The sequence below is a fragment of the Neomonachus schauinslandi genome, chromosome X (genome assembly GCF_002201575.2).
Source record: "Neomonachus schauinslandi chromosome X, ASM220157v2, whole genome shotgun sequence".
In the NCBI taxonomy this organism is placed as follows: domain Eukaryota; kingdom Metazoa; phylum Chordata; class Mammalia; order Carnivora; family Phocidae; genus Neomonachus; species Neomonachus schauinslandi.
The window spans coordinates 39737511-39765116 of NC_058419.1; the positions used below are offsets into that span (position 1 = coordinate 39737511).

At 42.1% G+C, this 27606-nt stretch overlaps 1 protein-coding gene across 3 annotated transcripts in view; it reads right to left on the bottom strand.

Moving 5' to 3' along the window:
• Nucleotides 1-1138: 1138 nt before the first annotated feature.
• The window catches only part of MID2 (midline 2), a 98451-nt gene continuing 71983 nt past the window's right edge, over nt 1139-27606 (bottom strand). For 2 of the 3 annotated variants that reach the window (XM_021678291.1, XM_021678298.1), the window contains exons 4-10: nt 24335-24442; nt 22780-22928; nt 12541-12668; nt 11359-11592; nt 3877-4038; nt 2234-2441; nt 1139-1842 (exon numbers count right to left, since the gene is read on the bottom strand). In XM_021678291.1, coding sequence (XP_021533966.1) covers nt 1440-1842; nt 2234-2441; nt 3877-4038; nt 11359-11592; nt 12541-12668; nt 22780-22928; nt 24335-24442 — 1392 coding nt within the window. In that variant the 3' untranslated portion in view covers nt 1139-1439. The remainder of the gene's footprint in view (nt 1843-2233; nt 2442-3876; nt 4039-11358; nt 11593-12540; nt 12669-22779; nt 22929-24334; nt 24443-27606) is intronic. The other variant, XM_021678304.2, reaches the window with a different exon arrangement.

Consider the following 27606-nt stretch of genomic DNA (forward strand, 5'->3'; position numbering starts at 1 on the left):
GACAGCTACCGCTTTGTACAAAAGTAGTATTTTTGCAACTCCCGAGAAGTAGACTCCTTGAGGTGGACTTATCTCCTGGGAAGGAGAAAGCTCTGGTTCTGACATCCCCAGTCCCTGCAGTGGAACTGACAAAAGCACAGACCGTAAAACTTGATGCCCTTCAACAATAGCGAGGAAGACCGGGATGGATGAAAGTTATATTTGCATTTGCCACTGAAGGGTCCGCTAAGCAGATGACTAGTGTAAACAAGATCGCAAGAGGAACAATTCTTTAACTGTTTAGTAAAATAGACTGTTCTCCGGCATTCTGAAGCACTTCAGAAGTGTTTTATCCGAAAATACAAGTACATTTATATGCAAATGGTTGTTTCATCTAGAACACTCCATTCTTCCTGATTACGTAAATAAAGTTCCTAAAGAACATCCATTATGCAACTCTTTTTTTTTTTTTAGCCTAATTCTAGTAACTGTATGTATTTGAGAGTAATAAGACGGTATTTCTTTGAGACATTCTGTGACAGAATTTTTAACAATTCAAAGGAACCTCCTCCATTAAGTAGCCTCAGTGAAACTGTGCTTCTACTTGGATCAATTTTCTATCCAGCAATAGCATCTCTTGTGCAATCCTGTCCCCCAATCTCTCCTAATCCACCTTAGAGCTCTTCCGACCATCTACGTCATTATTGCACATGTGTGTGTGACAGGAGGGAGAATGGGACGGATGGATGGAGGGAGGGAGAAAATGTTGGCCTGATTTTGATGATGTTCCCTTTAGGGGACAAAAATGAATGATATAACTTATTTTTCCTTCCAGTATATTTCTCACTCAAATGAGCAAATCAAAAAATTTATTATGTATATATAATTATAAAATGAATACATAACATATTATGTATTCATTTTATATATATATTATATATACACATACATGTTCTTCGTATAATAAATCCTTGATTGTAGGCTTTTTATCAAAAACTACATATAATATGTGATCCTTCGACACTTCAAAATTCTACTTGGCCAAACTGGCCAGTGCCAGAAAGGCTGACACCCTCCACACACACCTTTCCGGCTGGCTAGCCCCTTGTTCAGAGCATCTTTCTACATTATTTACTTAGAGTTATCCTAATTCCTTCCAATATCATTTATACTCCTAAATCACTGGGAATTTTTAATTCTCCAATGATAAGAGAGGTACTCTCTAAATTTCTCCTCCAATGGCTTGAACCCAGACTCCTCAGATAATTCGTTCTGAGAGACTCAATACATTAATTCGAATATAAGCGTTAATGCACGAAAATTAAATCTATAATATCTAGTTATTTTGGATGCTTCAGATGAACTTTATTTTGTATCTTGTATATTGGACACTAACTGAGGTTTAGGAGGGGAAGAACTGCTGGACTGGAGAGCCAGTGAGTTATACACTCTCTGTAAGCTTAATGGCAAGCTTTCATCCCAGAAACATAAGGGGATTCTTGAGGCCTGCAGTTGCATTCCTGCCGCTCAGGATAATCAATAAAATCTGGGGCAGGCAAGCCAGACAGGATCATTAGGGATTTGTTCCAGATTGTGAATGTTGGGCAAACTGGAAGAATGAAGGTCACGTCAAAAGTATGAAGATGGAGAGAGTTAGCTGGGTCATAGAAAGACAGCATGTTGTTGTCATAATCCAGAAGAACACCGAGACGTTTCAACTGTGGGGGCACATCCACCAGCATTTCCTTGTTGTTATGTCTCACTACAAAGTTACTGTTGCATCGAGAGAAGACCCACGAGGAGGCATTCTTGCCAATCCATTCATTCTTGGGAGCTGATTTGTAGGCAATACCAATTGCATACCTGTGAGACCATTGAAAGGAGAGAGAAACAAACACTTATTAATGATCTGAGTGGTACTAGGCACCATATGGGATATATAAGAAATCTGACGCATGCTTCTTCCTTTCCTAAATAGTTTACATTTAGACCCACAATGTTGATAGCACGAGGGCTTTACGAAGTCAGCAGTTAGAGCGCTGGAGGAATTTCCACCTCCTGGCCCAGTGTATTTCCCAAGACTTCATATTTTTTTGGTTTTGTGACAGCTGGCCAATTTTACTAGGCGTGGTTTTCATCACCTGCCTCTTAACCTTGACCTGCGGGTACTATGTTCGTGCTATGGACCTGGATCTCCCAGGAACCTAATGGCAGGAGAAAAGGAGGAGAAAAAATGAGAGTGGGATCTACTCACCAGGTGGAGGAACCCATGACCACCTCCCAGTAGTGGCAGCCACTGTCAATGAATATATTTCCCGCTGCTCCGTAGCAGCCCGTACTACTAAACCTCTCCGGGGTATGGCTCTTCTTCAGAGAGCTCTCATCCTTCTCCATCTGCAGCCCATCATTGGAGATCTTCAACTTCTTGTGAGTCATTTTGGGATCCAGTTTAAAGGGTTGGCCTGAAAAAAAGTGGAAAAAAAAAAAAAGACAATGCATGGGAAAATATTTAAGAATGCCATCTCTGTCCTCCGGGACTATCGCTACCAGGGGATTCTTGATAGGACGATCATTCTTGGGCCTGTGCAAGTTGGCTGCTATTTGGATTATATTAAGGAAGTAGGGCCTGAAGCCACCATTTTCAATAAAACAAGAATAAGCTGCCTCCCTCAACGGGTTATCAAATTAAGAGGGGGCTCTCGGGCTTTCATGTTCTCAGATATGTCTTATACTCTGCTTTATTTCAGTGGGTGGCTTGGGATCTGAGTAGGTCTTGGGGGAAGGAGTATTTGAGGTGAGACAAAGTGAGGGGAACTGATGAGGTCATTGCTGGTTGGTGGCAGAACAAAAAAAAAAAATGAGAAGGACTCAATGAAGACCATCTTTCTACTCTCTTACAATGGGGATGTAAATAACATATCATTAGGTAACTTCGTTAGAGTGACTGATGCATCAGGAATGATCAGAGAAAACATTTGTTGTGTAGGATCATTCGTGACAGAGGATTCCTTATAACCATATGATGAAACAAATGACTAGAATCCAATTGCTGGGTATGGCAAGAGCTGTATTATACAAAATGGGTCCATGGCAGACACTGTTGGCGAACACACTCCCCCTTCTCCTCTTTCACCATAGAGGCCAGAAAAGCGAGATATTCTAGCCTCTCTTGCTGCTAGGGGTGGCTAGTAAGATGGAAGTAGATGGAAACAGAAGTCAGACAGGGTTGGGGACACTTCTGGAAAAGTGCCAGGCTTTCCCAATAGAAGAGATAGCCATCCTGTGCACCAACCCTCTCCCCTTCTTCCTATCTTAAAAGTAAATATGGCATCTGGCGGTCGCAAGGGCCGTATTGTGGCCATGTAACAGTAAGTCAATACCCAAAGGGAGAAGGAGCTTGGGTCTGTGACAACATCACAGAACCAGCTGCTGCACTGGCCCGAACTGCCTACCTTCAAGCTTCTCGCTATGTGAGAAAGAGAAAAAAAAAAAAAAAAAACTATTTGTTTTAGCTACTCACAAATACTATTTGTTAAGCCGAGTTAGTTGGATTTCCCGTCACCTTAGGTCAGAAGCATTCCTAACAGGTATGGCTTCTCAGCAGAAGGATTCTACCAGATTATTCCAAACAGTACTGTCTTACACAACTGTTCCCCTAGCATGGGATGGGGTGCAGAGAAAACCCCTTTACTAACACCCTCCCCAAACACCAGCTACTACTACATATACTTTGTGTACATCTTTGTGTTCATGTATTTCCCAAGGGCACCAACAAACCCTGCACCCAAAGCATAGACTATTAAAGCTCCTCTACTCAGCGCCTCCGCTCTCTTGCACTGCTGTGGGTCCCTGCGGAGGGGAAAACGGAGCTCTCCTCTTGGAATCACCCCAACGTACTATTTGTTTTTAGTCGGGTGGGTTCACTGTTCCGGCTGCCTGCTTGGTTTATGGCTTTAACAATGAAGATGTAGCGGGTCCCGCTCTGAAGTCCATGCACTGTGTAGTGGTTCTGTTTAATGTTGGGCACAATCATCCAGCTATCCACTGAATTGTACAGGCCTGTGGAGGGAGGGAGGGAGACAAGGACATTAACCAGGAGGTAATAGAGATAGGATGAGAAGCACATTGAAAATTCATCAAAAGCCCCCCTGACCTCCGTTACCACCACCACCAAAAAAAAAAAGTGAATTTCATTTTGTTTTCTTTTGAGTCCCAGGAGACAGAATGAGCTAAATATCTCCTGTCTGTTTCCTCCCACCGAGCTAGGCTTACACCAGGCTCCTTGCCTCTGGCAGTTGAATGCCACCACTAGTGAAAATTAGGTGGCTTCAGTTTTCTGCCCGATAATATGGGAAAGGCCAGTCTACAAAAGTCACAGAATCATCACTTTCATGGAGTCTCTGGATCTTTACACCCAAGGTCCAATCCTCTGACAGCTGAGCCTGGCCTGGTATGGATGGAGAGGCGCTGGGCAGAGAGCACACGAACATGGAATCTCAGAGCCAACAGGACACCTACATGCCCTATTTCCCTCATTTTACAAATGGGAAACTAAGATTGAGAGAAGAAAAGTGACTTGCCCAAGGCCACAGACAGATGGTGATGGTGCTGAGTATAACCCTGGTCTCTCACCCTAGTCCATTGCACTCTCCACTCCGTGACAATTCATGAGGTGTACACAATGTTGCTTTGTCCCTGCAAGGTAGCGAAGCTTTCAGGGCTTATGGCTCATCTCTCCCACCCCCTCCTGGGCTCCGAGGTATCATAGAGAAGCCAAGGAGATGGCATGAGAACCAAAGCAAACATTACCGTCTCCTCACTTGACACTACCCATTTTTGCCCCTTCCTGGTTCTAATACCCATTTGAGGTTGGGTGGTCCAGGAACACATTGTTGCCTGGAACCTTCTTTCCTCCCAAACTCAGAGATCTAGGTTTCTGCTTTCAAAACTCTTTGGACCATAAACACTGACTTAAACAGAGAAAAGTGTGCATAATTAAAAACATGTATTTGGCTAACTGTGAGTAAAAGAGGAGTTGACGTTCTGGCTTATGAATTATCGAGGTTTCTCTGTTCTGTTATCTGCTTTTCAATCAGTTTACTGCTTTTTAACCACCATTCTAGCAAAGCATACAAAGGAATGGGCAAGGAAAATGAGCAGTGAATTTAGTCACTTCTATGCAGCACTTGTAAAGGAATTAGTGAGGCTGAAAATTAAAAACAATCATGAGTGTTTTAGAAAAAAATAATAATCATGAGTGTTTTGAAAGAGATCTGATCATGAGGTCTTTTTAATGAATTTGGTGGGAAGTTGAAAAAGTCTCAAAACTAGAAAAAGAAGCATAATGGAGGGCAAACAGAGATGTTCTAGAAAGAATAACTGGTGAAGATGCTCAGTCATGCTCATGAAAAGAGAAGAAGGATAAGGGCCAGGAATAATGTTGGAGGGCTTGGTTATCCATGTACCAATTCACAGTATGAATCATAAACTGCACACTGAATTTTAATACAAAGAGAGAAATAAATGGTCTTCCACATATGCTTCTAACAATACAAAACAAAAGACTGAACTTCACAATGAAGTACTATGTAGCTATGAAAAAGAATGAGGAAGATCGCAATTAACTGATATGGAATGATTTCCAGGGTATACTGTTAGTTGAAAAAAAGCAAATTGCAGAAGAGCATGGATAGTATGCTTTTTTTTTTTTTTTTGCAAGAAAGAAAGGCAAATAAGAGAACGTACATATATTTGAAGTCAGTGGGCAAAGGGATGGGGTAAGGGCATGGGATTAAAAAGATAGGGGAGAGAAGGGCACTTGTTTGAATACACCTTTTCTGTCTCGTTTTCCCTTTGGGAAACACCCTGTTGCCTTACAAATTCAGAAAAGCACAATTAAATCAATACGAATGGGAAGAGTGGGGACGAAAACTGAAGGCAAGTGAAACAAATGAACCCAACTGCACTTCAGATTAAAAACAACCACACCAAGGGGAAGGGGGAAGGAGGAAGACTGAAAACAAATCCTGAACTATTGTTTGTTTCTGTCATGGTATGGGCAAAGCACTTCTGAAACTGTTAGATACATTACAGGATTAAGCAAATGAGCACGTGTGTTGATGTCATTGGGAGCCAGGGTTCTCACTGTGAAGTCGGAACATACCAATATGGAACGGGGGAAGGCAAGAAAGAACCCGTGAGGATGGACTGGAATTGGAGGTACTGGTATGAACTCTTGATTTCTATAGATGTGTGTGTGTGTGTGTGTGTGTATCCATATGTGCACGTATGTTAGGTGTGTGCGTCTGTATATTATGCGTGTGCATATGTATACATACATGGGTACATGTGTGTGTTTCTAGTACCCAGATCTTGTTCTCTAATAACATCCTCCCATTAAAAGGAACCAGGGTTCCTTGGAAAAATGGCTGATTTCAAGGCTGGGGCAGGAAAAGGTCAATATGAGCCTAGAATCTTTTGTTCTGCTAGAAGTAAAGTGCTCAAGAAAATGATGGGAGAATTTAAGGACCCAGGAGTCAGCTTAAATGGTCCTTACTGGCTCAATCTGGACAATCTGAGCATCAAAATAAGCAAGGGCAGTAAAGAATTATAAACCACTAAAGAAAGAGAATTCATGAGTCCATACTGAGTAGATAAATAGAGGGTGGGGCTTTTGCTTACAGTAGAATGCAGAGTGCCAACTAATAAATGGGGGAGGGAACGCTCATTTGGAAAATCATCATTTTGCAATCATCAGAGTAAAGACTGGACCAGGCAAGAATTTTTGACTGATGCTAAAACAGGAGTGGGGGCAGGATGGGTTTGATGAGGAAGCAGGACATTTTCATTGTCTCAAAGTATCACCACATGGATTGCTTATTAGTTGCAAAAAGAAAAATAGTAACTACGTGGTGAAGAAACCCAGCATCGCCTTCGACCAGCTGAACAAAATTAGCATCCCCAACGAAGGGCAAGTGGATATCACATGCCTCTACATGTGATGTCCTAAGAAGGATGCAACATCTCCAGTGCAGTATTCCAGCCATGAATGCATAATCTGAATATAAATCGTGAGGAAACATCAGAGGAACCCAAAATAAGGGACACTATTATAAAGAAATAAAAGGGGATTTTAGATGTCAATGTCGTTAAAGACAAAGAAAGGCTGAGGAAGTGTTCCAGATTAAAGGGGGCTAGGGATAATTACAATTAAGTGCAATACCCGATCCTCGACTCTAAAGGACAATATCGGGTCCTTTATATGTTATAAAGGGTACTATTGGGTCAGCTGTCAAAATTGGAATATGAATGGCGGGATCAGAAAAAGTATTGTATCAAATCTCTTCAAGTTGATAACCACACTGTAGTTATATAAGAGTTTCCTTATTCTTAGAAAACCTACACTGAAGAATTTAGTGGTCAAAGGTCATGATGTATGCAATTTACTCTCAAATGGTTCAGAAATAGAGAGAGATGGGGACTTCTAGCAAATTATAAAGGAAATGGGACAAAATATTAACAACAGATGAATCTGGGTAAAGAGTATATGGGCATTCTTTGTGCTACTCTTACAACTTTTCTGTAATTTTGAAACCATTTCTAAATTTTGAAAAGGTAAAAAGAGGATTTTCTGGGTATCAATGGGACTTGGCGAGATGGGGTTGAGGAGTGAATTCTGGTAATGGAAGTATATACCTTGTTCAAACGGGAAAGACCACAATATGGAAATCCATGAACCCGAGTCTAAATGTGTAGTGGAGAACATTTGCATGGAAATGAAAAGGAGAGGAAACAGAAGTTTTATCTTGGTGGCAGTATGTTACAGGCTGCCTGGCCAGACAGAGGGTATAGCCAGTGCTTTCAAAATGCAAAACACAAAATTGAAATAGAGGAAAGATAGACAGTAATGGGGAAGACAATCAGCCAAACATCTGTTTGAATTCAGCTAACAGCATCATCGGAAACATTACTGGCTTGTGACCATTCCAAATCTTAGAGGAGGTGGGGAGATAATTACAGATGAAGGGAGAAAGCTAAAAAAAGAAAGAAGAAAGAAAGAAAGAAAGAAAGAAAGAAAGAAAGAAAGAAAGAAAGAAAAGAAAGAAAGAAAGAAAGAAAGAAAGAAAGAAAGAAAGAAAGAAAGAAAGAAAAAGCAAAAAGAAAAATAAGGGGAACAGCTTCTCCAGACAAAATTCTAGTCGACAAGGAAGAAATTTCTGGTTAAAGAAAATGTGGAGTTTGATTATTTTAAGATTCCTCATATAAATGGTATCACGTAGTATTTGTCTTTCTGTGTCTGGCTTATTTCACTTAGCATAATGCCCTCCAGGTTCATCCATGTTGTCACAAATGGCAGAATTTCCTTCTTTTTTAAGATTGAACTATATTTTATTATATGGACATACCACATTTTCTTTATCTGTTGATCTGTTGATGGACAACTTTTTGAATGCCGATTATATATCAACAAAGTGGTTTAAGAAGAGAAAATGTGGAAAAAACCTCAAGGGAAAGTAACTCTCAGAGCCAAGGTTCAATCAACAGTGGCAGAACAGTGGTAGGCCAGACTGACAGATAAGGGTAGGACCTTGAATCTTCATGAATATTCCCAGTAAAATAGTCTCATCTTTTTAAAAAAGATTTTATTTATTTTTTTATTTATTTATTTGTTGGGGGGGGGGGCGGGACAAGCAAACTCCCTGCTGAGCTCGGAGCCCAACATGGGGCTCGATCCCAGGATCCTGAGATCATGACCATGAGCCACAATCAAGAGTCAGAGGCTCAACCTACTGAGCCACCCAGGGGCACCTAAAATAGTTTCATCTCATCTGCCCATTGCCAGACAGAATTTTGCTCAGGGCTCTGTCTCTATCCTATTCCACTTGACTGGAAGAAGACAGAGAAGGCAGGCTGGGAAAGCAGAAACTGGATTTAAAAGGATTTTGGCAGGCTGGAATGTGAAGTCAAAGCTAACCAGACAAAATGTAATAGGGATGAATTCAAGGTGTTGCATTTCGGTTTAGACAATCAAGGCTTTGAAAGACCTAGGGATTCCAAGTGACTACATGCTCAGTAGTCAATACTCAGTCGTCAATGTGACTACTGGAATAAAAAGGTTCGGGGCTGGGGGGCATCAGCTAATGTATAAGAGAAATAATCCAGCTGTCTTCTGTGGTGGTCAGACCACTTTTGGAGTACTGTATTCACTTTTTTGACAGCGCATTTTTTAAAGATTTTATTCATTTATTTTAGAGAGAGAGAGAGCACAAGTGGGAGAGGCAGGGGGAGAGAGAATCTCAAGCAGACTCCATGATGAGCACAGAGCCCGATGCGGGACCGGATCCCAGGACACTGAGATCACGACCTGAGCCAAAACGAAGAGTCGGGTGCTTAACCAGTTGAGCCACCCAGGCGCCCCTTGACAGTGCATTTTATAAAGCACTTTGACACACAGGAGTGTGTTCCTAAAAAGGATACCATGACAGTAAACGGCCTGAAACCGTGTCACATAAGGAGCGATACAAAGAACTAAGGATGTTTAGCCTGGAAAGGAGAAAATTTAGACGGGACGTACATGAGAGCTACCTAAAGTTATCTGAAGAACTGTCATGGAGAGATGAATCAGGTTCATTAGTGAGGCACAAAAGGGCAGGATTGGGACTAATCAGTAGCTGTGGGTTTAATTCAAGAAACATTAAGCTTGAATTCTGACAGGCTTGCGTTCAGATCTTGACTCCATCAGTTTGTAGCTCTGTGACCTTGGGCAACTCATTTCATTTGAACCTCAGCTTCTTCATCCATAAAATAGAATTAGTATCATCTATTTCATAAGGCTAAGGAAGAACTCATGAGGACTCAGTGAGATGATGTATGTGGGAGCGTTTATAAATGACAAAGCAGAATGCACGTATCAATTCTTATTGTCGTTGTTATTTACCAGGAGGAAGAGTTAGGCCCTCCATAAGGAAGCCCTGACAATTTGTTTATAGCTGCACAATGAACTGAATGAGTTATTTTGTTAGAAGTGGGCTACCCATCCCTGGAACTGGAAATGTTCCAGTAGAGACAGGACAATCATCCACTGGGTGTCTGGTAGAAGGGAAGAAGGTTAGCCTAAAGGCCTTCTAAGGTTCCTTCCAATCCTAAGGCGCTATGATCCTATTGGCATTAAGAATTATCCTTTAAGTTCTTCTACAAAGGACTATATATCTTTGAAAAGGGAGAGGACAGCCTTTAGATCTTTGTCGTTTGCACTTATGTCTCAGCTCCCTGGAGACCACTGCCTTCCCTGTCTCAGGAAGGAGAAGCTCAGTTGCTGGCTGTAAGACTTTCAGAGCAGGAGACAGACAGACAAGGGCAGGAAAGCATGTCAGGGAGGCCTTAGAGTGTGTGACTCCGTAAGCTGAAAAAAAAAAAAAAAACACCTAGGAGCACAGCTGCCCAGGCCAAGTGGCTTAGGTTGGAGCTGCACGAGGCAAGTGTTTTTCGAGTATGACCCCCAATGTCCTCTCACCTCCCCAGCCTACCATGTGGCCCAGCATTGGCACCAAACAGGAAAAGGAAGCCTACTGGGAGGGTTTCATTGGGAAAATTCCTCTCATGTGGGCCTGCGAAGTGAGACACAGAAGCACAAGCACAAAGGTAAAAGAAATTACTACTTTGCAGCTCTGCGGACTAGGGCGGGAACCCAGGGTGCACCTTAGGGTGGGAACCAGTTCCGGTCTTGAATCCCGTTTTAATTCTGCTTTCCAGTTCTCCCCCGCACAGGGAGGGGAACTCACAGCCGGGTCCCTCTTATCTAGCCATCGATGAGTCAAGTTTCTATTCTGCCTCGTCTTGCTCCAATTCATCAGAAGGTGAAACCATAACATGTGAGCCCAGTGACTGCTTTTTGAACAGATTTCATTTTGTGGCCCACTGACATGTTTTTTTGTATTTGGTGTCATTCTCGGAGGAGAGGGAGAGGGGGTACAGTGACAAAGACAGAAGGCTTATCACTACGGTCGCTGACACAAAGAGGTCCGGGAAAGGAAGTAGTCATCCTCGAACGTGATGTATTTTATCACGATAATGCAGTGGAAGAAGAGCCGAGGAGAGAGATGTTCACACACACAGAATCAGCAATGACGGTGGCGTGGTTACCCAGGAATGAATTCTGCGCTGGGTTCTGACTCAGGATGAGTAGAGTGACATGGATGAACTGAGGAAAGGCCGAGGATTACATACACAAATGGGAGTGGCCCCCATGACTGCCCCAGCAAGGAAATACACACCTTGCTTGTCCACCCAGTAAAATGGTCTTTGCAATGCCCTGGGGAGCTTGCACTGTCTACGAGAAACACTATACTCAACAACCTAACATGTCTTACAAACACTTGCCTCGTGGCGCCCCGGCCAATCTTGAGCAGCTTACTGCTTCCTTACATTTCCTTATCTCTGGCCACAGGCCCCAACTACACCATGACTTACTGATGAAGTTAGCCTGGCCAGTGAATATGGTGTACTGAAGCTCATAGGAGCTGATGCTGAACTCATCATCCGAGATCCAGTGGACTGTAATGGTGTCATGGGAGGCCGTACAGAGCTCCTCTCGGATAGATGGTGGGTTTGGGGCTGTAAGGAAAGGTGGGAAAGCAGGTGAGAAAGGCACACTCTCTGTTCCGACACGTTAACGATTGGCACTCTTGCTGCCCAACTCAACATCTCGTGGCGAGGGGGTTCTCTTCGTAAAAGAGAAGCGTTCGATGGAAGCCACGTGCTGAGACCTCCAGCGGTCACGTGGTTTTCTTATTGCATGACCTTCGACCTGTTTCTTTTTATTTTAAAAAAGTTTTATTATGTATTCTGGGCAGGATGGCCAAGTGCAAATTAATATGCATTCCCTCGTCTGTGAAATAAGGGATGATTGATCATTACCTCACAGATCTGTGGTACATATTTATACTATAAAATTAATACACAGTGCCTGGCATAAAGTAGTTGTTCAATAAATGACAGTTATTTTAATATGTTGACAAAAATAAGACCAATGCAAAGTTATTGTACGTGTGTATTTTTCTCATGAGGTGGCCATTCAATAATCCTGAAGGTAGCCAGCATTTTTCATAGGCTGTTTGCATCCCTCGTTTCCTAAAATTGTTACATTTTTCGTCCTAATCTGCCAGATCCTCAAATTTCCTTAAAACAATTTGAATGGTACCTGTACCTATGCGGGACATTCTTTTATATTCCATAATTGCCACCTGATTTCTAACCGCCTCAACAACAAGCAACAATATATTGCTGATAGGCTCATAAGGAGAAATCCATCAGCAATGTCTTGTTTTTTCTTGACCTTTAGGTATGATGGTATACCCGTCTGCCCCCAGAAATATTTGACACATCATCTTTCTTTTCTGTTACATGAGCTAAAGTATATTCTATCTAAAAGGATACATGTATTGTCTTAAAGGTTATAAAAGCGTTTTCATTACAAATATTGTCCTGTTCTGATTACCTTAAAGTAAGAGAACACCAAAAGACAAGCATTAAAATGGGAAGGAAACCACAGTATTTTCACACCTGTTAAATAATCTAGCCCCTCCAGCAATTTCTTTTCTCTGGAAAAATCTAAAGCAAAGTTTTCAAAGGCATCATTAAAATTGATGTCTGGAATCAGAACTTGAGAAGATGCTGTTGCCATAGCGACCCTGGAAAAGAGAAAAAGTACATCAATATACATCAAAATCGGTTTGCAACCTTTATTCAATGTTTGATTTCTGGTTCAACAAGGTGAAAATAAATGACCCATAGGGCTTAATTCATTAAATGAAAAATATCATATCTGTGCTTTTCAAATGGAAACCATTTAAAATTTAATCATCAGGAACCAACTAAGGGTTATACCATATTTATTCACATATGTTCACCCCTCAAACACACTCCCCCATCCTGTCTTAATTTTGAGAAGTAAATACAGGATTTTTTCCCCTCTGCATCATTTTCCATCTGGCAGGCAGCATCAAAACTAGACCTCTGAAGGCTTGGTAAGAGCAGTTTGAGAGATTTTTTTTCTCCCCCTCCATTTTTTTTTATGCTAATAAACAAGCCAGCATGCTGGGGCTGAGTTCAAGCCTTCACCTGAATACTGTACTTTACTCACTCTTTTAAAACATTTGAATTTAATTTTATTATTATTTATTATGATTATATAATGCTATGCTAGTTTTATCTCCCCAGCTAGTTCTAAGCATCTCAAGAGCAGGATTTATATTTTGTACCTCTCATATCTTCCATGGTCTGTAACACAGTGTTGGACACATGGCAAACAATTGTTGAGTGAATAATGGAATGACTAACAACAACACAGCTGCTAACATTTACTGAGCATTTAGTAGATAGAAGAGACCATGCATGCACTTTATGTACCTTGTTTAATTTACCTCTTGCCATAATCCTGCGTAGTAAATGTTATTTCCATTTTGTAAATGACAGTGAGATATGATGTAAGCAAGAAATGGCACACAGAAAGCTTAACTAACTTGCCTAAAGTCACACAACCAGTAAGGGTCAGGAAAAAAAAGAAATATAACTGAATCCATGTTCATTGGATTCTAAGCTCTATACCCTGAACCAATTTAGACAGCTCTTAAAAAAAAAAAAAAATTAGGTAAACTTTTTTGTGCTTCAGCAATTCTTAACCATGATTACACATCAGAATTCTCTCGGAGAGTTTTGACCAAAGCATACATGTTGAGGCCCTGTGACAGACCTTCTGAATCAGAGCCAATGAAGATCCTTGAACATGCAAATGACGGAATGGAAAGAAACATTAATTTGGCGACAATACGCAGGTAGAATGAAGGGCAGAGGCACCGAATGTAAGAAGGCCAGAGAGGAAACTTCCATGGTGAACTAGTTTTAAGGGGTTGAGGAGTTAAACAAACATATATCCTCATGCATGTACACCCTGCTACACTTCTACCAACAGGAGCTCTTGGCTGTTTGTGAAAATAGAGATGATTTAGGAATAAACTGTAGGCCAGGATAAACCAATGAAAGACTAGCAGTATAATCTTCAGGTCTCACGCTGAATGGCCCCTCTTCCAGGATTTGATGAGTAAGAAGACAACAACTCCTACAGGGCAAGAGTTAAGGCAGAAAATTGGCTCATGAAATTTCTTCCTGGCCTCCCCAATCTTCTTTCTTCCATCCATCCATCCATCCATCCAACACTCACTGAGCACAACGAATGTGCCAGGCACTGTGCTAAGCACACTGGAGACACACAGTTGTGGTCCTCACCCTCACGAAGTTCACAGTTCATGGAGGAGAAAGATACTAAATAGGCAATAGAAGTGCTGCTACAAAGGGACTGTAACATACACAAAACCCACCTGGCAGGGACTTGGGCACTAAGGGAAATCTCCCCAGAGGAAGTTCATTTCACACAATGACCTACACAATGAGTAGGAGTTAGGTAAGCAGAGACTATGTGGATGTGTGTGTTCTCCCTTGCCTGGAGAATTAGCAAAGTCATGCAGGGTCTTGTGGGCCATATTGCAAACTTTGCACTTTATCCGAAGAGCAGTGTGGGCCACTGAAGCACTTTAGGCAGAGAAGTGAGGCTCAAATTTATGTTTAGGAAGAGTACACTGGCTGCAGGGATGGACTGGAAGGGGTCAAAACTGGGGGCAGAACAGATTTTAAGGTGTCTAGGAATGAGCAAAAAGGAGAGTAGTGAAAGGAGCATAGACAAATAAAACATAAAGTTAATTCACACCATATGAAAACAAATAGGCAACAAATATATTTCAAAGCCCGGGATGCCTGGGTGGCTCAGTCGGTTAAGCGTCTGCCCTTGACTCAGGTCATGATCCCAGGATCCTCAACGGGGAGCCTGCTTTTCTCTCTCTCTCTCTCCCTCTGCCTCTCCCCTGGCTTGTGCTCTCTCTCTCTCTCTCACTCACTCTCTCTCTCAAATAAATAAAATATTTTAAAAATATATTTAAAAGCCCAAGTACATGAGGAATCAAATAAATGTAAATTAAAATGAGATAGCATTTAAGATTATAAATAATGACAATTATAGGAGCTTTTTATGCCTGTATGAGATAATGCCTACATATTTTATTAGGACTGAAATTGATAACAAATTTTGGAGATCAGTTTGGCATTAAATACCAACATAGATTAAAATGCAAATATTCTTTGACACCACAGTTCTACTTCATACATTTTTTATTAAGGAAATAACTGAGGTGTAAGCAAAGATACAGCTATAAGGGCATATCAGGTTATCCAATAATATCCAATGACAGGGACAAGTTCATGATATATTGTTAAATTTAAAACATAGAGTATAATGAAGTATATGCAGGATGACCTTTTGTTTGTGAAATAGATATCAAATCTAGGGGCGCCTGAGCGGCTCAGTCAGTTAAGTGTCTGACTCTTGGTTTTGGCTCAGGTCATGATCTCACGGTCGTGGGATCAAGCGCCACATCAGGCTCCATGCTCAGTGCAGATTCTGCTTCAGATTCTTTCTCCCTTCCCCTCTGCCCCTCCCCAGTCACGCACTCTTTCTCGCTCTCAAATAAATAAAAATCTTAAAAAAATAAAATAAAAATCTAAATATTGGGGTACTATACGCCCAAATGTTAACAGTGGCTGGAAAGTTAAGGATGAGTAAAAATGGCATTGGGGTATATGTAAGTGTGTGTTTCTATGTTTAATATGTTTAAGCAAAACATTAGTTATCTCTCAAGGACAATATGGTAAGTGTCATTTGTAAGGGGGAAGGAATACTCTCCCAGTGGAAATTTCATTTTAACTGAAGTCTTGGTCCATAATAGATTATTACAATTATTATTGGTGGGGAAGAATTTCAGACCCTGTGAGAAACCGCTGATGAAGATATTTAGGTTGGGCAGATGATTCTCAAGACAGAAGAGAATAGCCTAAAACAGAATCATAAAGAACAGCATTAAAGGAATAGGTCAAAGGTGATTTGCTCCCAAAGGCAAAAGAAACTAGGTAGGTAGGGAGAAAAGCAGGAGTGTTCATGGAAGCTAAGGGCAGAGAAATTTCAAGTAGGAATCATCGTCAGTAGGGACAAATGCTACTGAGTGATTAAGTAAGATGAAACAGTAAGATAAAACAAAGGAATGTCGATTAGATTTAGCAACAAGGTATCCATTTGGTGACCTCGGGAAGAACACTCAGGAAACTAGGCAGAAGACGTTTCAGAGAGTTGAAGAGTGAGTGAGGATGATTAAATACAGTGGTTTAAATTTATGTTTTATCTCTGCTCTCATGAAATACCACTGAAATGACAGTCAAAGAATAAAATGTCATAAACCCACAAAGACAAAGAGAATGGAAAAAGACATGCCAGCAAGTGAGAGATTGTCAACAAATGTTTGGAAGCTAGAAAGGGCTGGATGAGCGGTAACCAACAACAGACCAGAGAAAGCTGGGTCAGGAAGCCAACAACATCAAGCTGATTTTGTGCCTCTGACAGTTGAAAGTTTGTATGAAGAAGAGCTAGAGCCCAGATCCACTCGGCCAGAGACTACTCCTCCCTCGTCCTGGCAGGAGATGTGAGGTTCACTTTCCGCAGAGCTTTGACGTTGTACCAAAAGCAGTCTTAAAACCCTCAGCCACTTTTCCTTGCTTGGCTCCCAGAATGGTGGGAGCCAGGCTTAATACCCCTCCTCCCCCGCCAGAAGCAGGAGATTGGTGAATTCCTTCCAGGGGAAACTGACTGAAGAGAAAACATTTACAGAACTGACACTTGGGTCCCCTCGGTAAAAATCCAGCATTCCACCTTATTATCGTATAGTGACATTCACGATGCAACAAACTGTTCCCATCCCCTCAGATCTTGCAGTCACCTTCTAGTGCTTAAATTCCAACAGGCAGCCAAAAGCTTACCAGACATTCAGGGAAAGACAGAAATTAAAACAAACTAAGAGAGAAAAGGAACCTGGGGGAGACCAAAACAATGCAGAGTTTAGAAGAAGCTTTTTAAATGACTGTCCATGTCTTCAAGAAGATAAACAAATAGTTTGCATCCACAAAGCAAGGACAGAATGCTAAAAAAAAAAGAAGCCAAGATCAAGAAAGAGCTCTTATAAATAAAAATAAGAATGCTGAAATTAAAATTTTAACAGACGGACTGATGAAAAATTAAGGAAACATCTCAGATAATAGAACAAGAAGACAGTGTCATGAAAACTAGGAAATGAAAGATTTTAAACATCAGAGAGAAAATCTAGAATGTCCAACCTCTGACTAATTAGAGTCCCAGAAAGAGAGAAGAGAGAAAATAAATGGGAGGAAATTATTAGTGAATAATGTAAGAGAATTTCCCAGAGTGTAAAGTCAGTAGGCTCCAGATTGGAAAGACCTACTTAGTGCCCAACAAAAATGAATGATAAAAGACCCACACCAAGGCATATCTTGGAAAAATTTCAGAAAAACTGGATTAAAGATAAGACCTTAAAAGCTTCAAATTTTAAAATATAGGTCACATTTAAAAGATCAGGAATCAAAATAGCAGTGGGTTTCTTAGCCCAACACTGGAAGTTAGGAGACAACAGACCATGCCTTCAAAACTATAAGGGAAATTTATTTCCAACTTATCAAATGTAAATTTCAAATATTTTTTAAACAAAAAGTTCTCAAAAACTTACTTCCCATGTACTCTTTCTTAGGAGACAGTGGGAAAAATTGTTCCAACAAAATTAAGAGAGTAAAATGGTACATGAAGAGGAAATCAGGCAGAGCCTGATGAAGTCTCTAATTAAGAACACAGAGTCTGGGAGACTAAGTTGGCTGGAGTTCACAGGGCAGAGTACCAGAGAGGAGAAGGCTGCACAGAGAGAATTCTGGAGACCTTTGGAAGGTTCCCCTCCAAGTATTCAACAAAATACTGATCAACACATGCATGTGAGGAAACTGCCCAAGGCCAAGGAAAGAGCCCCCCTAAAGAGATGAGAGGGAGGGGCACCTGGGTGGCTCAGTCGGTTAAGCATCTGCCTTCAGCTCAGGTCATGATCCTGGGGTCCTGGGATCGAGCCCCACGTTGGGCTCCCTGCTCAGCAGGGGAGTCGAGTCTTCTTCTCCCTTTCCCTCTGACCCTCCCCCTTGCTTGTGCTCTTACTCTCTCTCAAATGAATAAATTAAAAAAAATTTTTTTTAAAGGATGAAAGGGAACAATCCCTGGTGCTCACAAAGGATCAGGAAGAGTGTCTGTTCCCAAGAGACAGACTGGAAAATCTCATGATGCATGGAGCACTCAGGAGAGTACTCAGAAACGTCTTGCCTCACTAGTGCGGACAAATGTGCTTCAGACTAAACACTGCTCTGATTTCACCTAACAAATCTTAAAAACAAGACCCAAAAGGATCAAGCTATTTTCAAGTAACTTAACTGTGTCCTAGAATGAAGCTTAAGAATATTTATAGAAATACAAAAATATACAGCACCCAATAAGATAAATTTCATTATGTCTAACATCCCCCATTACATCAAAAAAAAAAAAAGATCAGATAGGCAAAGAAGGAAGAAAATACAACCCATAATGAGGAGAAAAAGCAATCAATTGAAACTGACCCAGAACTGACATGGATGTTAGAATTAGACATTATGACAGTTATGATAACTGTATTCCATGCTCTGTCCACATTTTGATTTTAATTTTCTTTTGATTATAGCTGACACACAATGTTACATTAGTTTGAGGCATACAACACAGTGTTTCGACAAGTCTATACATTACGCTGTGCTCATCACAAGTGTAGCTCCCATCTGTCACCATACATCGCTATTACAATGGCATTGACTATATTCCCTATACTGTGTCTTTTATTCCCGTGACTTACTCATTCCATAACTGGAAGCCTGTATCCCCCTCTGCCCTTCACCCATTTTGCCCATCTCCCACCCGCTTGCTCTTGGCAACTGTCAGTTTGTTCTCCATATTTATAAGTCTGATTCTGCTTTTTGTTTGTTTATTCATTTGTTTTGTTTTTGTTTTGTTTTGTTTTGTTTTAGATTCCACATAAGTGAAATCATACGGTATTTGTCTTTCTCAGTCTGACTTATTTCACTTAGCATGGTCCATCCATGTTGTTGCAAATGGCAAGATCACATCCTTTTTTATGGCTGTGTAATAGTCGTGTGTGTGTGTGTGTGTGTGTGTGTATTATATTTTCTTTATCTATTCATATACCAATGGACATGTAGGTTGCTTGGCTATTGTAAATAATGCAATAAACACGGGTGCATACATCTTTTTGAATTAGTGTTGCATGCCATATATTCAAAAGCTAGAGGAAAAGCTAAATATGTTAAGTAGAGATATGGATGTTATTGAAAGACCCAAAGTGAACTTCTAGAGATGAAAACTACAATGTCTGAGATGAAAAATACACTGGAGAGATTAATGGCAGATTAGGCATTATAGAAGAAAAGGTTAGTGAATGCCAAGACATATTAGAAACTATCAAAATGAGGGGCACATGAGTGATTCAGTAGGTTAAGCATCTGCCTTTGGCTCAGATCATGATTTCTGAGTCCTGGGATCGAGCTCCGCATTGGGCTCCCTGCTCAGCAGGGAGTCTGTTTCTCCCTCTGCCCCTCCCCCCACTTGTGTTCTCTCTCTCAACTAAATAAATAAAATCTTAAAAAAAGAGAAACTATCAAAATGAAACACACAGAGAAAAAATGGCTAAAATATGAACAGAGCATCAGTGAGCTGAGACAAACTTCAAGCAGCCTAACATACATGTAATTGGAGTCTGCATAAGAAAGGAAGGGGATGGCATGAAGAATACTTGAGAGGAACACCTGGGTGGCTCAGTTGGTTAAGCATCCAACTCTTGGTTTCAGCTCAGATCAGGATCTCAGGGTCATGAGATCAAGCCCCACATCAGGCTCCGTGCTCAGTGTGAAGTCTGCTTGAGATTCTCTCCCTCTCTCCACCCCTCCACCTGCTCTCGCTCTCTCTCTCTCTCTCAGATAAAGGAATAAAATCTTTTTAAAATTTGAGGAAATGATGGCTGACAAATTTCCAGGTTGCAGAAGTCAATTGTTAATGTCTAAAATTGGGGGGAAAATAACAATATAAGGATGTTATTTAGAAATGTAAAGGTCATGCCAAAAGAAATACCTAACAGAGTTGAAATTGCTTGGCTTTGTTGGAAAAGTGTAGACTATGGCACTAGACTGCCTAGTTTTGAATCCTGCCTCTATCCCTTACTAGTTGGGTGATCTTAAGCGAATCACATAACCTCTCTGAGCCTCATTTTCTCACTTGTAAAATGGGGATAATAATAGCATCTATCCCATGAGGTTCTTGTGAGGATTAAATAAGTAAACACCTACAAGGGCTTAGAATAATGCTCAACACAGAGTAAATGCTCAATATTATTCTTATGGGAGAACAGAAATCAGTGGTGAGGAGAAGACTGCTATTATTTGTAATATGACTATTAGTAATATCTGACTTTTTAACTATGCACAAGTATTACTTTAATATAAATAACTTTTAATGTTGAAGAAGAGTAAGTCAGAGGTGAGGAAATGGCATTGTCTTTGAAGAAGTTTGCTATGTGGGAAAGAGAGGGATAGGGCGATAGCTAGAGGGGTTATGAGGGAGAAGAAAGCTGTGGGTATTATATTTTTTAGATAGGAGAGACATGAGTGGGTTTAAAAGTGCATGTGAAGTCAACTAGAGAAAGGGAGAAACTGAAGCTATGGAAAAAAAGGAAGCATGTGGCCAAAACACAAATGAAGGGACATCTCTTATACTATAATCAAAAGGGAGGGGCGCCTGGGTGGCTCAGTCGGTTAAGCTTGATCTAACTCTTAATCTCAGCTCAGGTCTTGATCTCAGGATTGTGAGTTCAAGCCCCGCCTTGGGCTCCACGCTGGGCATGGAGCTTACTTAAAAAAAGGCGGGTGGAGGCAGAAGTCATGGATGTGGATGTAGGTATGGCCAGCAGTTCGGTTTGAGAAGCTGAGAACTTTGTGCTTTCATACCTAGCACTTTTTGTCTCTTTCTAAAATAGGACATGAAGTCATTTGCTGAGCATGAGCAGGAAGGTGGCAGGGTTGGAATTTTTGAGTTGAACACAGAAAATCTGAAATAGCCATTAGGGAGACAAAGCAAAAAGAAAGCTGACCAAAGTGACACAGAAGGATTTGGGGGCCCCGGTGAGATTAGAAGCCATAAATGTGTAGTGCGGTAGTACCAACCTCTTTGATTATGTGGTTTTCTCTAGCTGGGTTCTGCAACTCAAATACAGACATGGAAAAGGTGGGAAGAGGGCCACCTGGGTGGCTCAGTCGGTTAAGCGTCTGCCTTCGGCTCAGGTCATGATCCCAGGGTCCTGGGATGGAGCCCCGCAACAGGCTCCCTGCTCAGCGGGAAGCCTGCTTCTCCCTTTCGTCCCCACTCGTGCTCTCTCTCACACTATCTTTGTCTCTCAAATAAATAAATAAAATATTTTTAAAAAGAAAAGGTGGGGAGAGCTGGGATGATTCAGGGTTGGGGGTTCGATCAGGATGGTTGGTGTGATAAAAAGACAGTGGGGCCAGGAAAGTGGGTATATTGCAACGAGAGTGAGCAGCTGAAGTGAGAAATCACAGACCCTCAACAGGCCAAAGAAAGAAGTAAAGACAGTAGGTAGCTGGTAGGTAGGAGTTGGGCCTTAGGGGTCCCGATGCAGTTGAAGACTAGAAGCTTTGGAAGAAAAGCAATCCACTGTAAATACAGAGGTTGTAGCGAGGTTCAGCATGGGAGCCACGGAAGTGGGTAGATGAAGGGGAGCAGAGGTGAGGGTCACTGGAGGAGGGAATGGCAAGGAGCCAGGAGAATGGATGGCTGGCGTATTAGATGGGGTCAGCCATGTGGATGCTGCCAGTGTCACCCGGAATGATGGCAGAAACAACAGGAAGGAATACTGTGAACGTGGAGCCAAAGCCTTCAGTAAATGAGAGAGAGATAGAAGGAGGTCAGATTCGCCTAATGAGTCTCTGGAGCCCCGTGACTCTACTGAGCAATGTTCCACTTTAGACTTCAGATTCTTTGCACGTGGTGTATAGATGGCCTTCGAAAGATCCATGAGTCCTCTGGGATCGTAGGCAAAATTCCACGTGTATATATCTAATATGCATTTTCCCCTCAGGACATCCATCACGTTTTCAAGGGGTGACTGATTAAATAAAAGCCTGAGAATTACTGCTCTATCCATCTGTGAGAGATAACGAAATGAAAGCAATAAAAGCTGCACAAAGACACACCTATCTCTGTGGCCAAAAGTCTCTCTGCCCCTACACTAACACCAACATAGAAAGCTCCAGCACATTGGGACGCCTGGGTGGCTCAGTCGGTTGGGCGTCTGCCTTCGGCTCAGGTCATGATCCCAGAGTCCTGGGATGGAGCCCCGCATCGGGCTCCCTGCTCCGCGGGGAGCCTGCTTCCCCCTCTGCCTGCCACTCACCCTGCTTGTGCTCTCTCTCTGACAAATAAATAGATAAAATCTTTTAAAAAAGAAAACAACAAAAGAAGAAAACTGCAGCACTGAGTGGGCAGCGGAGAGCTAGGGCAGAGCCAGGTCTGTGGTGCACTGGGGGAAGCGGTAAAGCTACCCAGAGAGAAGGGTGCCAGAAATGCACAGAGCAAACGTACCACCGAGGCTTTAGTAAAACGAGCTGGCAGCCACTGCGTACATGCCCGAACAGAATCAAGTGACTTCCGGCTGCACCCTTTTCCTAAGGGCAGGCCTGGAGAAAAGACCAGGAGGAGCTCACCTCTCGGCAATATTTTTTGCAGACTGGAGAAACCGGGCCTGGTCATTTTCCTTCAGAATATGTTCAGCCTGGTTGATGAGGACCGTTGACCGCTCAAGACACTGGCGGCAATTAGCCACCTGCTGTGCCAACTTTCTCAGTTTCATAACCTTAAAGGAATGAGCAGAAGAAAAATGAGCTTCAATATGCAGGGCTTAATTAAAAACGATACAACAACACGAAGGTGATCTACTGCGGTGATTCTAAATATAAGGCCTGTTAATATCCCATGGCCCCTGTGCGAACCACTCAGCTTCTCACCCTCCATCTATGTCTTGCCAGCCCCTCTTTCCACCTACAGGCCATTTACTTAGGCTGCGACACACCCTGGCATATACTCTCGGTCATCTACCTCCTCTTTTTTATTGATAACCTTAATTTTTTTACTAGAACAACAGTGCATGCTCACTATAGAGTATTTAGAAAACAAAAAGTATAAAAGGAAACCCTGCCACCCAGGGATCAACATCAATACATTTTACGGTCGATATATTTTCACAACCGTGTTTAATAAAAAGTACCTCCTTGTTCTTTATGAGGATCTACATTCTGATGTATGTATTTCTCTACGGATCCTTATGCACACCTGTGCGTTCACAAATCTGTGTTCTCAGAAATTTCAATTCCTACGGTAGCTGGCACCACCCAGCTTGGCACAAAGTATTGATCATCACTCCAGACTCTCATAACTCCTCACATTGTATACCCAGCATTAGCTTATAATCACTACCCTGACCGGCAGACCAATAAGCCTACAACCATACAGATGCATGGAGGTTCACACCTGACCTTGACCATGCTTCTTCAGTTCCCAGGTTAAAAACCTGGAAGTCTTCTCTTTCCCCTTCATCTTTTACAGCCGATCAGTCGATGACATCCATCATTTCCTTTCTAGTAATGCCTGTTCTATCCTTCCCTTCCATTTGTGCTGGCATTTCCCTGGTTTAGGTCTTCATCAACTCCCATCGAGAGTCATTCCATAAGCCTCTGAGATTGCTTCCCTGACTTCAGTATCATCCTATTTGGATCCACCCTGCATACTTCTGCCATATCAGTCTCTCCCTTCCTAAGAAACAAGAATGGTTTCCCAATGCCTTTTTGATTAAGCCCAAAGTCCTTATAATAGCACGCATGGTCCTTCCATAATTCTGGCCCACATTTCTACCATCACTTTTTTTCTTTTTTCTTTTTGGATTGACTTATGACATACATACAGTAAAGCACCCACATCTGAAATGGACAACTCAATGACTTTTTTTGTTGTTGTTGCATACACACACACCCATGTAACCATCAACTAGGTCAAGGTATAGAATATTTCCAATACCCCAGAACTCTCATCATTTTTACCGGGTTTATAGCACTAGGCCAAACATTGCTTCTTCTTTGCCTCCCTCCCTCCAACCCCATTTCTTCTTACTTTCACGATCCAAATTCAAACTGGAATTATCAGGATGAAACTCTGACATTTGTAAAGTCAACTCTGCCTTGGCCTCACTGAAGCTCCATGCTTTACCTTTGTCTCTTTGATTTTGACAGCGATCATTTGTTTCCTCTGCTGGATGATCTCTACCAACTCGTCACATTCTTCCATGAGTTTTGCCTCATGCATAGCAGTATTCACCTGCCAAGAAAGTCCAGAATATTACACAGTGATTGCTGCCTTTTTCCCCTGCTGGCTCTCAAAGGTTCGGATTGACAGCTAAGCATGCAGAACTTCTTCCATACCTCCCTCATTAGATCCTCTCCTAGAAGAAGGGTAGAGATGATGATATTAATGATGCAAAGGCATTGAAGCACCACAGACAGGAAGCTCTCCGGCCTCTGGTAGATCATGATGGTTAATGGAAGGCTGGGCAGAAGGACAGATGAGATGGGGGCATGTTATTCCCACTGTACAATTCCCTTTACTCCAGCACCCTTTCCTCCTGCTGCTCTTTTGAAAAGAAGGTAAGGAGGGACGCCTGAGTGGCTCAGTCGTTAAGCATCTGCCTTCGGCTCAGGTCATGATCCCAGGCTCCTGGGATCGAGCCCCGCATCAGGCTCCCTGCTCCGCGGGAAGCCTGCTTCTCCCTCTCCCTCTCCCCCTGCTGTGTTCCTGCTCTCGCTGTCTCTGTCTCTGTCAAATAAATAAATAAAATCTTTTTTAAAAAAAGAAAAGAAAAGAGGGCAAGGAGATATAAGTATGTCAGGAAGAGAGGAGCCCTCTCCACAGGCACACCAATATTAAGATAACATTATAATAATCTATTTCTACCATCGTAAAAAAAATGTTTTTGATTTTCCTTGTCCCCTTCTCATCCTAAAACGTACAAATGCACAGCTGTGACTTCACAGTAAATACACGCATGTGTAGATACATTTTTCATAGAGTTTTCATGATGTCTCGGTAGATATTTCTCATCTTCGGCCATCCAGCATCTAAATATCTTTCCTATTTTGGAATACTGGCTACATCAAAATATCTCTACTACAAAGTCAGAGTGGGGGGGGGGTGGTGTTGGAAAAAAGAGCCACCATTTTTCATTGTCTTTCCATATACTGATTTCTCCTTCTTTCCATCTCTACTACTCTTGACATTAGATGGGAGGAAGCCCCCAGAAGGGCTAAAATGAGAGCAGGGGTCTTTGGGTGGCTTAAGTGTAAAGGACTTAATGTTCCAAGTGCTTTATAGATAAATTCTTTCGTGTAATTATCATAACAGAGGAGCCATTTCTGTTCCCGTTTCACAGATGGAGAAACTGAAGCTCAGACAATTTTAGTGACCTGCTCAAGATCACACAGCTAGTAAGTGGTAAAACCAGAATTCAAACCGAGTTCTGTCAAGTGAAACCCCTGGGCTGGCTGGGTGGGCGGACGAGGTTCAGTTCCATCTGAGCAGCACACAGAGCAGTCACACAGGGAAGTACAATCATTCCAAGAGTCTATTCAAGGAGCACTCAAGTAGAGCTCTAGAAAGCTGAGGAACAGACAATGGGTTCCTTGAGAGCATCCGAACTCCAGGGGCGAGATATGCTTCATTAGCAAGGTAGGGCTGCATTTCCAATTGCTGGCCCCCTTCAGAGGATCCCTACATACTCCGAGCCCAGCAAAATACTGTCACTGGACCCTGCTGCCTGTTCGCTCATCCTCTAAGGTCTCTGCTGGCCAATTTTCTGTTTCTTACTTAACTGAAATAAAATAAGCTTGCGGTATCGCTGCCTGATTTTGTTTTATTTCCGCTTGCCGGAGGGAATGCCCTAATGAGAGTTCCCATTTATTGTGAATCAACACTAAATGCCAGGCATGACCCTAATCAGTTTACATATACTAGCTCTCTCAACCATCAGAGCAATCCTATGAGGCAGGTACCATCAGTCCCATTTTACAGATGGGAAAACTGAGCACAGAGAGACTAAGGGACTCACTCAAGGCCACACACCTAGTAAGTGGCAGAGATGGGATTTGGACCCAGGGAGTCTGACACTATAGTCCACACCTCTAACCACTGCACTAGATCGCCTCCCCAGGCTAGTGTAACAATTCCTGCCCAGTTTCTGACACCTGTCACCTCTTTTGCTCCATCCATCTTTATTCCGTCATCCCACTCTCTTTAGTCATTTCAGATTACTAGAATGCCCCGCACTTCCATGGCCTGTGCCTTCGCTCGAGACTTCTTTCACTTGGAAAGCCATTTCCCTATTTGTTCACTGAACAAACTTCTACTTTATCTTTCCAGGCCTTGCTCAAAACTCGTCACTCCTGTAACTTTTTCTCACCTGCTTGGACGCAATTCGTCCCCTATTTATATCCCCATAGCACTTTATATATAATTCAATTATACCATTTACTACCTTATACCAGAGGAATTTATTAGTCTGTCTTCCCCACTCAAACATGAGTTCTGGAGGCCAGGGCTTGTGTCTTCTTTGACGGTCTCTCCAACATAGTGACTGGCATACGGTAGATGTTCAGTAAATATTTGTTGCATTGAATTGAATGGGGGTAGGGTGTATCTCACAGCTTGCTAGACGTGTCCACTTGGTTACTCAAGTTACCCTAAATTCAGTATGTCTAAAAACAAACTCATCGGGCACCTGGGTGGCTCAGTCGGTTAAGTGTCTGCCTTTGGCTCAGGTCATGATCCCAGGGTCCTGGGATTGAGCCCCGCATCAGGCTCCTTGCTCTTTGGGGAGCCTGAATCTCCCTCTGCCTCTGCCCCTCCCCCTGCTTGTGCTCTCTCTCTCTCTCTCTCTCTCTCTCCCTCTCTCTCTCTGTCAGATAAATAAATAAAAATCTTTAAAAAAATTTTCAAAAACTTCATCATCTCCCCTCTACATCTGGCTTCCATCTCTGATTTCTTTCTTTCTTTCTTTCTTTTTTTTTTTCTAAGGCTACTATCATTATTGAAGTTACTCAGGTTCAGTTACTTCTGATTTCTACCTCTCCCTCATCCCCCACATAAATTCACAGCAGTCCCAAAGTCCTGCTCCTCCTTTTCTTTTCAAACTCACTAAAATTCTTCTGGCAATACAATGCAGCTCTGAGCCAAGGAATTAGTAAATTGAAGCCCTTACCACCCTTTTGGACTGCGACTGTAAAAGCCTTATTAATTCATCCCCCTCCCTCCAGAATCTTTCCTTTGCCACTCACCCTCATAACCCATCCTATACACACCCTGAAATCAGGAAAAATCATCCCAGTCTTCATCATCAAACATGTATTAAGCATCTTTTGTGTGTAATGCATTATGCTCAGGCCCTGCTCCCAATAAATTTGCAATCTGAATGGGGAAAAGCCACATGCATA